The sequence below is a fragment of the Dermacentor variabilis genome, chromosome 11 (assembly GCF_050947875.1).
Source record: "Dermacentor variabilis isolate Ectoservices chromosome 11, ASM5094787v1, whole genome shotgun sequence".
Taxonomy (NCBI): domain Eukaryota; kingdom Metazoa; phylum Arthropoda; class Arachnida; order Ixodida; family Ixodidae; genus Dermacentor; species Dermacentor variabilis.
The window spans coordinates 74,555,419-74,570,519 of NC_134578.1; the positions used below are offsets into that span (position 1 = coordinate 74,555,419).

A 15,101-nucleotide genomic window follows, 5' to 3' on the forward strand; every position below is an offset into this window, starting at 1 on the left:
CTAACGAATTCTGGAGAAACCGACCAGTAGGCCGCGATAGGTACTTAGCGCGACAATATGTCACCAATGTTCTGGTTGCAAATGGCATTGTTGGCATTGCGAAGCAGCCTTTCTTTCCGGATACCCAACAATGTGCATGGAGCTGTCCCGAATATACTGCAGTGTGAAAAGGAGCGCATATTATTTATTATTTATAGTAAATAGCATTCTTGCCATTGTCACACCAGTTTTTAAGGGTCTCTATCTGGCCGTTTTCATTGCCTAATACCGAACATAGTGCACTCTAAGAATGTAGGCTAAGCACAATGGTAGTGCTTCTAAAATGGAGGGCGTTCATGGCTCTTAATACTTACATCCCTCAAAAGTTATCGCAATTCATTTTCGCCCGAAAAGCACGCAATCACCATACGTTGACGGCCCCGGTAATAGAATTCGGTTCGAAATGTTTTGTCACTGATTTAGCACCCTCCAACGCTATTTTGTCGCCACCAGCGCACGAGAAAGCCTAATGGTTTTCGCCAGTTTGGTGCACCTTCTTACTTCCCACTCAGCCTAACCTAATTGCGCGAATGTCTCATGCCGAACTGAAACTTCGCGTAGCCCGTCAGTGCCTGTGTGCGTGTGGGACTGTGCAACCTGATTTGTTGCAACCAATCTGCAGGTAGCAGAGGTGTGCGAATCATAGATTTTGAAATCTAGTCGAACACCAATGTAGGCGAAACGAAATGAATCACATACTGAATCTTCTTCGCATTGTTTGCAAATAATCAACACCTTTCTTGCCGTTCCAATAACAGATTCTTCATATCTTTATATTGCCGATATGAATGTTATCTTGTTGAACTATAACACACATTATAAAACTTGCTTTAATAAAATCAAAACCGCAGCATTACCCATAACAAAGAAGTTAGGAAACTGGCGGCTCTTTGAAGCATATGCAGTAATCTATGATAAAAAAAGCTTGCAAATTCAATCTTTTAGGCCAATTACTACTGTACCTCCACGCAAAAAATATAGTATTTTTCCAAGGTAGTTCGACAAAGGGCTCGCGCAAATGATGCAGCTAGGATATCATGTATGCTGCAATATATCCTATTGAGGTTTATTCCGGTGAAGGGGACCTACGAGTGGTATTCGCTGTTGAATAATCTGTCTGAATTTGACTGCGATTCCTTGTGGCTTTGGTGTAAATGTTCGGCACTCTGAGCGACGCAGTGGGCTGTAATGCGCTATTTTTTTTCAATCTTTGAGATCAAATTATCGAATTATAACTTCAATTCTATCTCTTATCGTGCACTAGAAGACAACGTGAAGTATTCGAAAAATATTGGCATATTCAAATAATGACCATTCGATCCAACAACGCCAGTACTTCATTTTCCATTTGAAAGTTGAGTTTTGCGCAATGCTATTAATCTCTGATGTAATAGTTATGCGGAAACCCGCAAGGTGTAGAGAAGTCATTAATAAAGGGGAAACGAAACAGCCACCCAGTCGTAGTAATTGCTACAAAGAAAACCCATACGAGTTCCTCGAAAGAAAATCCTCGCAGTTGAAAAAAAATTCGACATCAACCCGGGATCACTGCCCTTCCGGGCAGCCGCCTTACCATCTGAGCTAACCAGGCGGCTAGCAGAAGGCAGGGCGAAGTCGAACTTGCCAATAACTAGACGAAGCAAAGGCAAGAGATTGATCTAATAGTTATACGGAAACCCTCAAGGTAGAGAGAAGTAATCAATAAAGGGGAAATGAAACACCCACACAGTAGCAATTGCCTATGCAGCGTTTGCTACTACTGGGTGGGTGTTTCATTGTCCCTTTATTAGCTGTTAATGTCTGAAAGCGGGATTTGTAATTTTACTACGTTTCGTTATTCGAACGGCGTTGGTAAAAAAAATTTTCGGTTTTACCTATCAAAACCGCGATCTGATTATGAGGCCCGCCGTAATGAGGGACTCCGGAAATTTGGACCCACCAGGGGTTCCTTAAGTTGCACCTAAATGTAAGTACATGGGTGTTTTCGCATTTCGCCCCCATCGAAATGCGGCCGCGTTTGTCGGGATTCGATCCTGCGACCTCGTGCTTGGCAGTCCAAGTACGTAGAACCACACTATGGTGTTGGGCTACAACACCATAATCTGTTGTGGCATACATTACAATGCACTACACTTCTCGGTTTACTATATCCTGGCACTGTTTGCAGGTAGTTAATATTCATGTAATATAATAAGATCTGCGTGAGAGCGAGAAAGCAAGGAGAGAACATCACGCAATTTCGCCGATAGAATGCACCCTCAAATAAATAGAGCAACATAAACGGTCGTCTATCACATTTAGGCTTAACGTTTATCGCTTATCAACCTTTCTCGCAATTAATCGATGTGCTTCGGCAGTAACTGCGCAGTTCGCAGTTTCGACTCTGCCAGGAAGTGCGTACTTGGCACAGCAAAGTGCGGTAGCACGCGCTGCATATTGAATCTACAGACGGTTCATACCTTTGCGCGCACTGTGTTCTTGAGGCTTCTGCGTTGATGCGATAGAGCACACTAAAGTCACTTCGCTCGCTGCCGCACTCGCTCACACCAGCATTTTGACAGCGAGTGCACGCGCTCATCGAGTGCGACGTGTTTATGTTTGCTTCTGCACGCTGACACCGTGGTTGTTAATTGAGTTTGTAAGCGAATGTTTCCAAGTTTATACGCCCAATGACACTACTATTCTTTCTTCCTAATCTACTAATTTCTTATGACAATCGATGCTTCGCCTTGCGACTGAAACTACAACATTTTTTTTACAAGATAACTGTATTACCAGGTCAAGCATTCATATTTAACTTACTGATGATTGATGGCAATGATACCGCCGATTACGCATGGACACATCCGTATTTGGCCATTGGGCAGGTATATGAAGATGTTTATTGGTGACCAGATGAAAAATGAAGAGCATGTTCCAGCTATGAACATTGCATTCTTGCGATGAGACCAGCGATGAGCACACAAGGAGCATATAATGGTACTTCGAGGCACACGAAGGAAAAAAATCCCCACCGCTATAATAAACACATGTGGTTCAAAAACTGCGAGGCGCCCTGTGTACAAATACGTTGTCTATATGCAATTAATTACAATAGATAGTTTATGAATGAATACGTACATATTAAAATAAAACTGTACCGGTCGAATTAAAAACATTGATGCTATAAAGTTTAAAATACGCACTTGAAGAAGAGAACAGGGTGCGCCAGAAACGTAATTGTGCCCTTTTAGTGCACGATGAATTCTCTTGGTAAAAACTAGATTGACATCCTCACTAAGAACCGCCCAGCAATGAATAGGGCTTATTTACTCAGCGCACACGTCTAGATGCATTGCTCAGCATTTTTTTTGTGACATGTTCAACGAATTCGGTCATTTGCGAGCGTCTACGGGCAACCTGCGTCTTAAAACGAGCACTTGCTTATAGGTTTGTTCAAGACGTCTTAACCTCCAAGCCATTCCGCATATGAAGCTACTGCTCCAGCCGTTAATTCTACCTGGTAACGGTACCTCATGCACCTCACTAAGCAAGGCTAGGCCTCGCGTGCTACCTGCATTATTTGACGCACTGGCATACCTTCAAGCGAGTTCTTAACGGGAACATTTCCGCTCGCAAGAGTGGGACATACTTTAGCAAAAGTCAGAGCGATCCTATTGTCAATTCGGCAGACACATATCTCTAAAGAATCGCTGTGACAGGTCGCGCGCTAGGCCAACTGCGTTGAAGTTTTGGGCCACGCTGTGCATCGCCACGGAAGCTAGTCCTCCTGCTCCAGAACCGCTTGTAGAGTGGATATGTGGTAGTGAACGGTTCGAGTAGCGTAGTAAGTAACCTCAACTTGGAGCAGCCGATGGACACCGTATGATCCTGCCAGTTCACGAGCAGTGAATTGTGCAGGTGTCATCATAGGCTCGAGGCTAACGACTGTCTTTGCTACGCGTTCATCGCCGCCGATGCAATGCAAAAAAGGGCCGCATGACGCCTCTGCGCTGAGTCTCTTCGTGGTTTCTTTGTCGCGGCCGAAACCGAGGATCGTCGAGGTCACCCGGCTTATTCTTCGCCCAGAGTGGCTGCTCTGGACACAAAACACCAGCTTGTCGAGGAAAGGCATTTTCTTGACGATTTTAATCAGTCTCGGCATGTTTCTGAAAAAAGGACAAACGTCCACACGTATTAGTACGGCGACCATTTATTTATTTATTTAGCGCTGTTTTAAACAGTGATAAACAAACAGCCATAAAAAAATTATGATTGCGCGTTTTTGCTCTCGAACGAAGAAATCTGACTTCGTCAGTGAAGCGCGGCAGGCCAAGGTGTGTGTTAGTGATCTATGCTTCTCTATCAGTTCTAACACATTCATCTTCGTAAATTATCATCTCACCCCATGTAACAAAGCCCTGTTTTCCAAAGACCTGACACTGAAGAAAGAAAAGAAGTGGACGTTTCTTCGGACTGACAACTGTCCAATCAAGGCTACAATGACAACAGCAGTTCTGAGCATTCAGTATGACTTCGACTTGACTAAACAGTCGAACAGCATAGCAACCAGTGTTTGTTGTCCCATCGCTTATCGCATCAATAATGGTCCCTTTCCTGAGACCTAATCAAATTAATTCGTTCATAAGTGGCTTCCATTCCGTCATTATTTTCTATGCTAGGAGCTATCGCGAACACATTGATGGGATTGATCATTTCCTTTCATCATGCTCTTTATCATTCTCACTAATTGCCTTAACTGAAACTTCGTTATCAGACGATCACAAATATGTATATTGCTTCTTTTAAATACAATTCAGAAGATTTTAACACGTTAACTAGCAGTCATAGTTGTGCGGCGATAAATATTTCTTCTGATCTTACTTATCGCAGACGACATGATCTGCACTTGCCCATCACTAATTTCGAATCTGTCCACATTGAAATAGTTATTTGTTCTCCCTCCAATGATCACAGATATATAATGTTTGATTGCATTTACTGTCCCCCTTCATCATAAGTTGATGTCGTTATCTAATATTGATGATACTATACATACCGTTTCACTGGAAAACGAAGAGGTGACTATAATGGGTGAAATTAACCTACTCAAGGACACGTCAACAGTTATTTCTTACACCAGGCTGCTACTAAGCTGCGGATACGAATGATTAATCAATGTTCCTACAAGACAGGTTCCTAATGGCACCGGGACACTAATTGATCACATCCTCTCTAATGTACTATATTAACCAGAGGTGAAAGTTCTCGACATTAACAGCACTCATTATTATCCATTGCTCCTAGGCTTTAATTATAACTCGAGTCCTTGCAATCATACACGCTCTAAATATGTTCTGGACAAAGAGCTCCATAACGGCCATTGCTAATATAGGCTGGTCTGAAATCAAAACTTTTGATTGTCCTTAGAAAGCATTTTCTTTATTTATTACTGTAAATATACTACATGTTCAATAATTTCATCGTAAAAGGAAATATAAATAACCTCTGCATTCTCCCACACTCCGTGGATGTCTAAAACCTTATTAGCAGCACTGCAAAACACGAGAACCTGTACAAAAATATTAAAACTACCATTATATACCAAAATAATTTCCCGATATAAAAGGTGGCGTAACTCTATGAATAGCCAGTGAAAAGCGGCGAAACAATTACATCTATAAGGAAACAATCTTAGAAGCAGGCAATAATACAAAATTCAAATGGAACTTTGTCAACTTTTTTCTAAACGGGAATTCTCTATCAGAACGGGCATTTAAAGCTATGTTCAACAACTCAGTACAACGCCCCTATCCACATAGTCTATGCCTTCGGGTCCTATTTTTTTCTTTTACAATGACACACCCACTCCTTCAAAAGCCACTCAACTTAACCGTGTCCCCTCGCACATTTTATCTTTCACACAACGCTAGTAGAAAGACGGCAGATCACATAAAACCCACCAGTGCGGGAATTGATGAAGTTCTGCCTGCTGCCATTAACATGATTACACACCTCATTTCTTATATATTGTTGCATATAATTAATTTTATATTCAAGACTAGTGCGTTTGCTAACGATCTTAAGTGCGATAAAGTCATCTCAGTTCTAGAAAAAGAAAGGTGACAGCACACCATGGCATAACTACTGTCCTACTTGTATTTTACCTGTTTTCGGCAAAGTTCTCGAGAAATTATTCGAATTGCGTCTAACCAAATACCTCATTAAATTTAATATTCTATCTTCATGCCAATTTGGCTTCCATAATGGTTACTTCACAGATCTGGAACTCACATCCAACTGATCAATTAAAAACAATAATTGACGAGAGTTTATTTGCAGGTTAAGTCTTCCGCGAACTAACAAATGCATTCGACTGCTTAAATCATAACATCCTTTTTGCCGAGCTTGAGGCTATCGGTGTAGGTGATCCTGCACTCCGACTATTAAATATCTACTTATCCAACATAGTTCAAGTTGTATCTGTGTCTCATGTCTGATCCAGACAACAAACCAATAAAACAGGTGTCTTTCAGCAATCCACCTTAGGACCGCTACTCTTTTTTATTTATATTAATTACCTACCTAACTGTTTGTCGTCTACTAAGTGCATTTTGTTCGCTGATTTTACTACCATATTCGCATCTGATAAAAACATGGGACTTCTTAACAAGCTAAAAAGTAATCTAGAAAATGTTATATTCAGGTGTATTGCTAACCTATTATCTATTATTGCCAGAACTGAATTCGTTGTTTTTTCCTCACATCCACAACATTCGGCATCCTTCCCTTCTATTAACTTGTGCCTCACGCTGTCTCTGCAAGCCTACGCTCATCTTTCACTGGGATTTCTGTTGACTGCAACTTGAAATATAAATACATTTCTCATACAAAAACGGAAAATGGCATAAGGTATTCTCGTTGTAACTAAATCTCGTCACCATACTCTGCACACGTTACATTAATCTTGCTATAAAACTCATTCATTCACTCTCACATTAACTGCGACCTAATAAGTAGGTGCAACACTTATAACATGCTCTTGCCATCCCTCCAGGTAATTGAGAGGCAATCCATAAGAATTATTACAAGCAGTTCACGCTTTGCATACTGAAAATCACTACTACACGAAAACATCCAAACCATTTCAGAACTCACCAAATATAATCTAGGGATTTTAGTCTACAAATATTTAACTAAGGAATTACCACCCATCCGCTTCTCACCTTGTGGCTTGATAGCTCTTAGACTAGATTTGCACTCAATAGTAATTTTCTTCTACCTAAAGCTCTTACTATGGTAAACAGACTACAGGATTTTCCTTGATATCGCTTTGCAATAATCCAGCACCCGTAGTCAGAAATGCTAGATTTTTATGCCAATCGGAAAGAGAACTAAAAGCATTCATATTACTTACTAATAGTGTCAATTTCGTTTTTTCAAATTTCATGTTTGTACTGTCATACTGTTACCAAGTATTGTTATTGCTCAAATAATACAAACATGTTTCCATATTATTCTTGCCTCTAATCTGTGCCACTGTTGCTTCAAAAATTGTATACCATCATCAGTGTCTTTAAGAGGAGGTCCCGATACAGTCTTCCACTATGGGACCTCCTTATGGATACTACACACAAGTAATATTTTTGTTTCTTTACCAATAAATATATTCTGAAATTCTAAAAAGAACGCTGAAATTGTATTGTGTGACAAGGCAAAAGGCAGAGAGCATTCTGCCTGGCGTATGCCGTATTAATCCCACATGCCTGAACAGCGAAGTAGTGTAGGATACTGGAGACTCCAGTACACTTTCTAAACAAGAGAATGTAGGCCATATACAGCAGCACGTGCAACAAATATTAGTACGGCAATGCAGGCACAAAGTGATTCAGACAAAAATCTAGCCACAATAAAACGTGTCAATTACTAGAGAAATGTAGTAACAGCACTTATCGGCACCCCATAGCACTTTAAATAACAAAGGCAATACACCTTGGAGGCTCACACATGCGCGCTATGTCTCAAGGTCCCAGCGTGGGTTTTGAATAAATAAGTACCACTGCACATGAGACCAAACCTGCGGCACAGCAGAATCATCGTGATGCTTATAAAGTAACAAACAAATTTTATCTCAGCATTTTGGTACATTTGCAGCACAAAAATTGGAGGACGCTTAAGCTTCGCCTACAAGAGTGGAACGCGATAGCGTTATTGCACCCCGTTCGCACCGGCCACTCGAACGATCTACGCGAGCTGAACGTCGCGATCGGCACGGACAGCCGAGCCGCGACGCGCCAAGAATGCGGATGCGACGATGGGGCGAGTGGCGCGCCACGTGTTGGAACAACGCCGTACATTGAGAGGAGGGTTCTGTGTTTGCCGCAAGATGGCTCTGCGCGGGCGCAGAAGAAATGTAATGGAAACGTACTTCACTACTCGTGTAACTGCTACTTCTGTAATTTACATGCTCATAATTACCAATATACACCACAGTGTAACTTTCTACGGCTCATTTCTAAGGCAATAGCGCATTCACTAGAGGCGCTCTGGTCCCTATTTGAACCATCCAACTCGTGGCGAAGTGGTAGCGTCTCCGTCTCACACTCCGGAGACCCTGGTTCGATTCCCACCCAGCCCCATCTTGCAAGTGTTTTTTTTTTATTTATGAAGTGCCTTCCTGGATTTATCGCTCGCGGCCAACGCGCAGACACCAGCTTTTCTGCGACACAAGCTCCTTAAGGCTGTCGCGTTAAAAAGCTGGCAGCCCATACTGGAAGCCACAAAAGACTTGACGGGGTTTGTTCGCGAGTGCTCACTCGTTCGTACAACGCCCTCTCGTCGTGCTTTTCACTCAGCTGACGTTAGGCGTTCGTTAAATCGCAGCCTCGGTGCCGCGCCAGCAAAACCGGTGGCATGCAAGTGTTTGGGAGGGATGTGAAGTATTATTTCCTTCCTTGATTTGCGTACCTTGTAGTGAGCGCGTTTAGTTTAGCCTCGCCCACGTTAGTAGTGGTGTTCGACAACGTTCTCATTATGCCTATTTTTTTCTCATGGCAAGGAAATCTCTCCAACGGTATTTACTCCATGCTTCGAAGTATTCAAACTCTTACGATAACTATTATTGCGAATGACTATTAAGAATGAATATTTTGGCAACTTATAAGAGTAGTCTAGGATTATTCATTCTCGAGAGGAACTCCTACGTATTTGGAAGTTCTAAGCGTTCGCTATCGGTACCATGAGAGTAATACGGAAATAGACAAGGATTTACTCCTGGAGACCCTAAATAAAAATTCCTAATAATAAACTTCTTATCTCAGGACTGGCACTGCTGGCTGACCATACTGATAGATTCCTGGAGAACTTGATCAAGTGCTTTAAGAAAATAGAGGAAGAGAACTTATTCGACCTCATGTCCCTGGAACCACCAACATTAATTGCATGCTTGTTTCTTATGTTGTTATTACAGGCATTCTGCCACGAAACACATGTTGTTGCATCTACAAGGCGTTTTTGTTCTGACTTTATTTCGTGAGATAAGCCCTGCTCCAGCAAACTGCAGCAGGATCGTATAAAGGAACCCGGCATATAGGTTGACACCATTCATCATCAGCTGGTTACGCCCACTGCAGGGCAAAGGCCTCTCCCATACTTCTCCAAATACCCCCTTCCTGTATTAATTGTGGCCATGTTGTCCCTGCAAACTTCGTAATCTCATCCGCCCACCTAACCTTCTGCCGCCCCCTGCTACGCTTCTCTTCCCTTGGAATCCACTCCGTAACCCTTAATGACCATCGGTTATCTTCCCTCCTCATTACATGTCCTGCCCATGCCTCCCCCCCATTTATTTTTCTTGTTTTCAACTAAGATGTCATTACCTGCCGTTTGTTCCCTCACCCAATCCGTGCTTTTCTTATCCCTTAACGTTACACCTATCAATGACACCATTGCTATATCCCTTTTTGTAGGCCTGAACAATTTCTTTTGTTCCATTCAAGTGTATCTTCAAAGAAGCTATATGTACAGAAAAAATCACTTCAAGAATGCATTTGGCGGATCAACAGAACCCGAGGTTTTTTTGTTCAGACTCCGTAGGAATAACAAAACATCATCAGCTGCAATTAGCGGGAGACTACCAGCATCTATAAACTGTTTATGCTCTTCATGAGCAACACCTTTCGTAAGAACGGTGTAAAACCAAAGTGATCACACCAACAATTGTTTCATAATCCGTTCGTCTTGCCTACTACTACAATTTCATTATTGGCTTGTTGAGTTTTACTCAGGTATGTACAACAGTTTCAGGATCATTTTTATAAACCTCGAAGGGTAACTGTATGACAAGGTATCAATTAGATTGTTTGAAATATTTTTTTTCACGTCTCACATTTGATTTCGCGATGACCGCGTTTGCGTAAGGGCTTCAACATCCGCTTTAAACGTATAATGTCACTAATTGCTAAGAGATTCGTGGAATATGTCTGCACTTCTCTACAAATAATAGGGCACTCAAATTTAAAGGTCAACACTATTATTCAAACACATCCACGTACTATAAACACCCTCACAGGATCCGCTTCAGGTTCAGTACCAAAGTGAATAATATCATTGACAATAGCGGGAGAGAAAACTTTAACATAAGCAAGTTTTTATTGACTCGCCACAATGCCTGATTCACTAGACCAACAAAAGTGTCTTTCAAAATTAACGCACAACGCTAAACATACATTAAAAGGTGACATTCAACTGTTTTGCAAGAGAACAGGAATTGTTTATTGGCTGCCAGCCTCTAGAATCCGTGTAAGAGTACTTTATCTAGATCATTTGCTCACCGTGGATCCTGAACAGGGGACGGAAATTTTAGAAGGATTAAACTGTGTCAGAGCATGCGGCCGCCATTACCAAAACATGACCGGTAGCTTACCGCTAAGTTAGCAAAAACGAAACTTATCTTCATGAAAGGCGGAGAGCGGCAGTAGAAGATGGAATAGCAGTTGGTTTAGTCAAAGACGGAGAAGACATAACGCTTGGAAAACTTGTGGCTCTCTATACGAATTGTCTATCAGATGCAAGGGTGCCAATAAACTGGAGGAATGTGAACATACTAATCCACAGAAAGGGAGCCCTTAAAGAATGGAAAAATTATAGGCCTATAAGTTACTCCTGGTATTGTATATAATATTCAGTAAAATAATTCCCAATAGAATAAGGACAACATTGGAATTTAGTCAATCAAGGGAGCAAGCAGGTTTCGTGAAATGATACTTTACAATAGATCACATGCATGTCATCAATCAGGTAATCGAGAAATCCGCAGATTACAATCAGCCTCTCTATATGACTTTCATAGATTACGAAAAGGCATTTCGTTCAGTGAGATACCAGCATTACGTAGCCAAGGAGTACAGACCACTTGCATAAATATCTTGGAAAAATCTACAGAAATTCCACAGCTGCCTTAATTCTACACAAGGAAGGTAGGAAGATTCATATAATGAAAGGGGTGAGAGAAGGAGACACAATCTCTTCAATTCTATTCACTGCGTGCTTGGGGGAAGTATTCAAGCAATTGCACTGACAAGGCTTAAACGTAACGCTCGACGGCGAATACCTCTGAAACGTTGGTTTGCCGATGACATTGTTCTATTGAGCAACACTACGGACGAGTTACAAGAAATGATTGAGAACCTAAGCAGAGAGAGTAAGAGCAAGGTTGAAGATTAATATGGTGAAGGCAAAGATAATGATGGATAACCGGGCAAGATAACAAGAGTTCTGGATCGCCAGCCAGCCTCTAGGGTCTGTAAAGGTGTACGTTTACTTAGGGCACATAATCACAGGGAACCCTGATGATGAGAAAGAAATTAATAGAAGAATAAAAATGAGTTGGATCGCATAGGGCAGACATTGTCGGCTCCTGACTGGAAGCTTACCATCATAACTGAAAAGGAAGGTTGTGCAGTCAGTGCACTTTACCTGTGTTGACATCTGGAGCAGACACTTCGAGACTGACAAAGAAGCTTCAGATCAAGTTAATGACCGCGCAAAGAGCGATGGAACGAAGAATGCTAGGTATAACGTTAACAAACAGAAAGAGTGGTTTGGATCAGAGAGAAACCGTTATAGCCAATATTCTAATTGCCGTTGAAAGAAAAAAGTGGCGCTGCAGGCCATGTGATGCTCAGGTTAGATAAGCGTCGGACCATTAGATATTCAGAATGGGTACCAAGAGATGGGAAGCGTAGTAGAGGACTGTAGAAGACTAGGTGCGACGATAAAATTTTGGGATTCGTGGGTGCTAATTGGCTTATTGTGATAAATCGGCTTATGGTGATGATCATGATAGGAATCTAGAGGTTTTATATATAAGGAGAAGCTAGAAGGTTAACAAAGAAGCCTAAAACGAAATAAGGACCTTGCAAATAGCGATGGAAAAAAATCTAGGCGTAACTTAAAAAGGCAGAGGCAGCGGTGTGAACTAGAGAAAATGCAGGTGGCTGATAATCTAATTAACACCATGACAAACCAAACGACAAAATGAGGCTAGGCCAGCCATGTAATGTGCAGGGCCGATAACGGCTGGCATATTAGAGCTACAGATTCGTTGCAAATGTAAGATAAGTGCGGCCGAGGACACCAGAGAACTAAGTCATTTTAAGAAGTAGGGAAATTTGCAGGCATAACTTGGGAACAGGCAGAGCAACACATGGGTATAAAAAATATGCTGGGCGAAGCCTTCATCCCTTACTGCACATGAAAATTGGCTGAATATGACTCCCTGCATCAATGCACGTGCAATGCACCCAATGAAAGTTTCGAAACTAGTGGAGACCATGGCAATACTGCTGACGAGTGGCGTGTGAACTCAACAGAAACTTACATGCCTGGAAGACCTTCATCGATGACTTGGGATACGTAGACAGGGACCCCATACATACTGCACGGTTGGCGCATTGCAGCCGTCTGGATGTCAACAATGACACAGCCATCTCGCATCTGTAACGATCGGTAGAAAGGCCGGTCCGACTTCGACGACGTCCAGATGTTGAATCGCACCTGGCGAATGCAACCGTGCACTCGTAGCAGCAGCGTCACGAAGGCCTCCCACTTGGCAAGGTCCTCTGCGCAACCAACTTTCTGTTACGCTTTACATTTTGGCTTTCAAAGGTAAACGCAAACCTTCAAGAATAATGAAGGCTTTCCAGCACAGAAAAGTAGTAAAAGGCAGAAAAACGCGCCAAAGAAATGTGCTGAATTCATGGGCTTCGCGGTTCGAGCACAAAATGAGTGACCAATTTAAATTACTGCGCTCTTCAGTGAGAGTACACAATTCAATTATAGTGTAAGAGCAACTGCGTCGATGAAAAACTGAATATAGTTTGTTATGAAGCTAGCATGAACTCCGAGCATATGGACCGGTATCTTTCGATGGACATAGAAGACAGATTGCCAGCCCGCCCACCAAGTAAGTACCTTGCCTGTCCTCAAATTTCAGCAGCAAATTCTTTTCTTATAGGCCTGCCGATGCCTTGTTAAAAAATTTGCAGCTGCCAGATGTTCATAAACAATGAATAAAAATGGCGTATTCGCATGAGTGGGCACGTTGAAGAATAGAAATTTAAGGCATTTAGTTGGTTTTTTGTGCGCTGCATAATGAGCACCAGGAGTAGACACTAATGTCCCTACTTATTGTTCATATGGTCTCAATGTAACACTGTGTATATCATGTTTACAAGAGGAGTGCAGACTACAAACGGTGCTTACGAGCAATGCACCTCGCACCACTTTTCTCTTTCACCAGGTTTTGTCACTGCAAAGAAACACTCACCTTTTTGTGCCTCCAGCAACAAGTGAGCCACTAAACACGGCAGTTTAAGATAACTCCGACTTGATCACGTATTCTCGGAAACAAGCAGCTCCAGTTCTATTGCAAGACGTGTACTTCAACCGGACGAAACTCACTGAGGCAGCTTTTACGAAAGTCGACCAAAAATCTAATTCCATAGCACCATACGCTGAAAACGTACTCCTTAGCAGTGGCTGTGCTTCACTAAATATGAACTTGCGATTGCGCAACGAGCGCTTGGGCACCATGTGCCCTTTCTCACAATAAATTAGTGTCTTTCCAATGTTTTCACCGGTTGCATTGCTGAATGTTGAGTGACCCAACTAGGTGGATGTCAGTATGTTCATGACCTTTTTTCTGATAATGTTATCTGCTTGGTAACAAAACCTTTGTTTTTGCATTTTCCCACTATATAGATAAACATTATTAAAATCAAAATCAGTAGACACCGCTTCTGTCGTCTATATATTGCCTTCATATCTGTTCTAAGCTGTGTAATTCTAAGCTGTGTGTTCTAAGCTGTGTGTAATTGCCTGCAATGAATGATATGTTCTTCGCAAGAGTGCCTCCTAGAATGGATATGTTGCCATGTTGCCAATAGAATATACACAATAAGACAGAGCAAACAAAAGAGAAGAAAAGACTACACAAAATGGAATGTTATGAGAAGTATGAATAGGTAAAAATTTGAATGTTCACGGCTAAAAAATCAATTTCTTAGCTGCTAGCTCATTTGAGTGCTTAATTGATTGCATGCCTAAATTTGCGGTGTCACGTGGCCTGGCGATTTGTGCTGTTCCTGTAATATCTCTGGTTAAGTGAATGTTGCTTATGCCTATGACGTTACACTGGCCAAAGATCGTTTCGTAACCGCAATTCTTTCGGCAAAAACCCGTTTGAGCTGTTCGCATAATGTATAGATACATGATACAAGTAATTTCCAATATTAAGTTTTCTAAAGTTCTTCCTAGCCTTTCGTTGCCGCTGTTCTATTTTGTGCGGTACCTTTAATTGAGCGGTCGGAAATTGCCAGAAGTAATCCTGGATGTCTGTAATCAGAACTTTGATCCATTCATCTCCCATCGTAGCAAAACTGGCAATGTTGCTTGAAATAAATAGAGGCATTTAAGTGCTCGAAGAGAAATGTTTCATAGCTAGACATGACGTAAAATTTGCTTTCAAGACATTATCGGTGGCACATTTTTAATATTAACTTGTTTCATCAATGTAGTGCCAA

The 15,101-nt window shown here is 41.8% G+C and overlaps 1 protein-coding gene across 1 annotated transcript; it reads right to left on the reverse strand.

Moving 5' to 3' along the window:
• Nucleotides 1-2,914: 2,914 nt before the first annotated feature.
• On the reverse strand, nt 2,915-14,112 carry LOC142563331 (uncharacterized). Its single transcript, XM_075673891.1, has 3 exons — nt 14,046-14,112; nt 12,899-13,139; nt 2,915-4,187 (listed from the first exon to the last, which is right to left on the reverse strand). The coding sequence occupies exons 1-3, from the start codon at nt 14,110-14,112 to the stop codon at nt 3,800-3,802; spliced, it is 696 nt and encodes a 231-aa protein (XP_075530006.1). The 3' UTR covers nt 2,915-3,799.
• Between the last annotated feature and the right edge of the window lie 989 nt (nt 14,113-15,101).

What these genes read in the sequence shown, in the direction of transcription:
- LOC142563331 (XM_075673891.1), bottom strand. Translation starts at nt 14,112, where the DNA reads ATGGTGCCCAAGCGCTCGTTGCGCAATCGCAAGTTCATATTTAGTGAA. An exon ending in AGCACAGCCACTGCTAAGGA is followed by an intron (nt 13,140 to 14,045) that starts GTACGTTTTCAG and finishes TTGGTTGCGCAG; the next exon opens with AGGACCTTGCCAAGTGGGAG. An exon ending in GATGAAGGTCTTCCAGGCAT is followed by an intron (nt 4,188 to 12,898) that starts GTAAGTTTCTGT and finishes TCCTTTTTTCAG; the next exon opens with AAACATGCCGAGACTGATTA.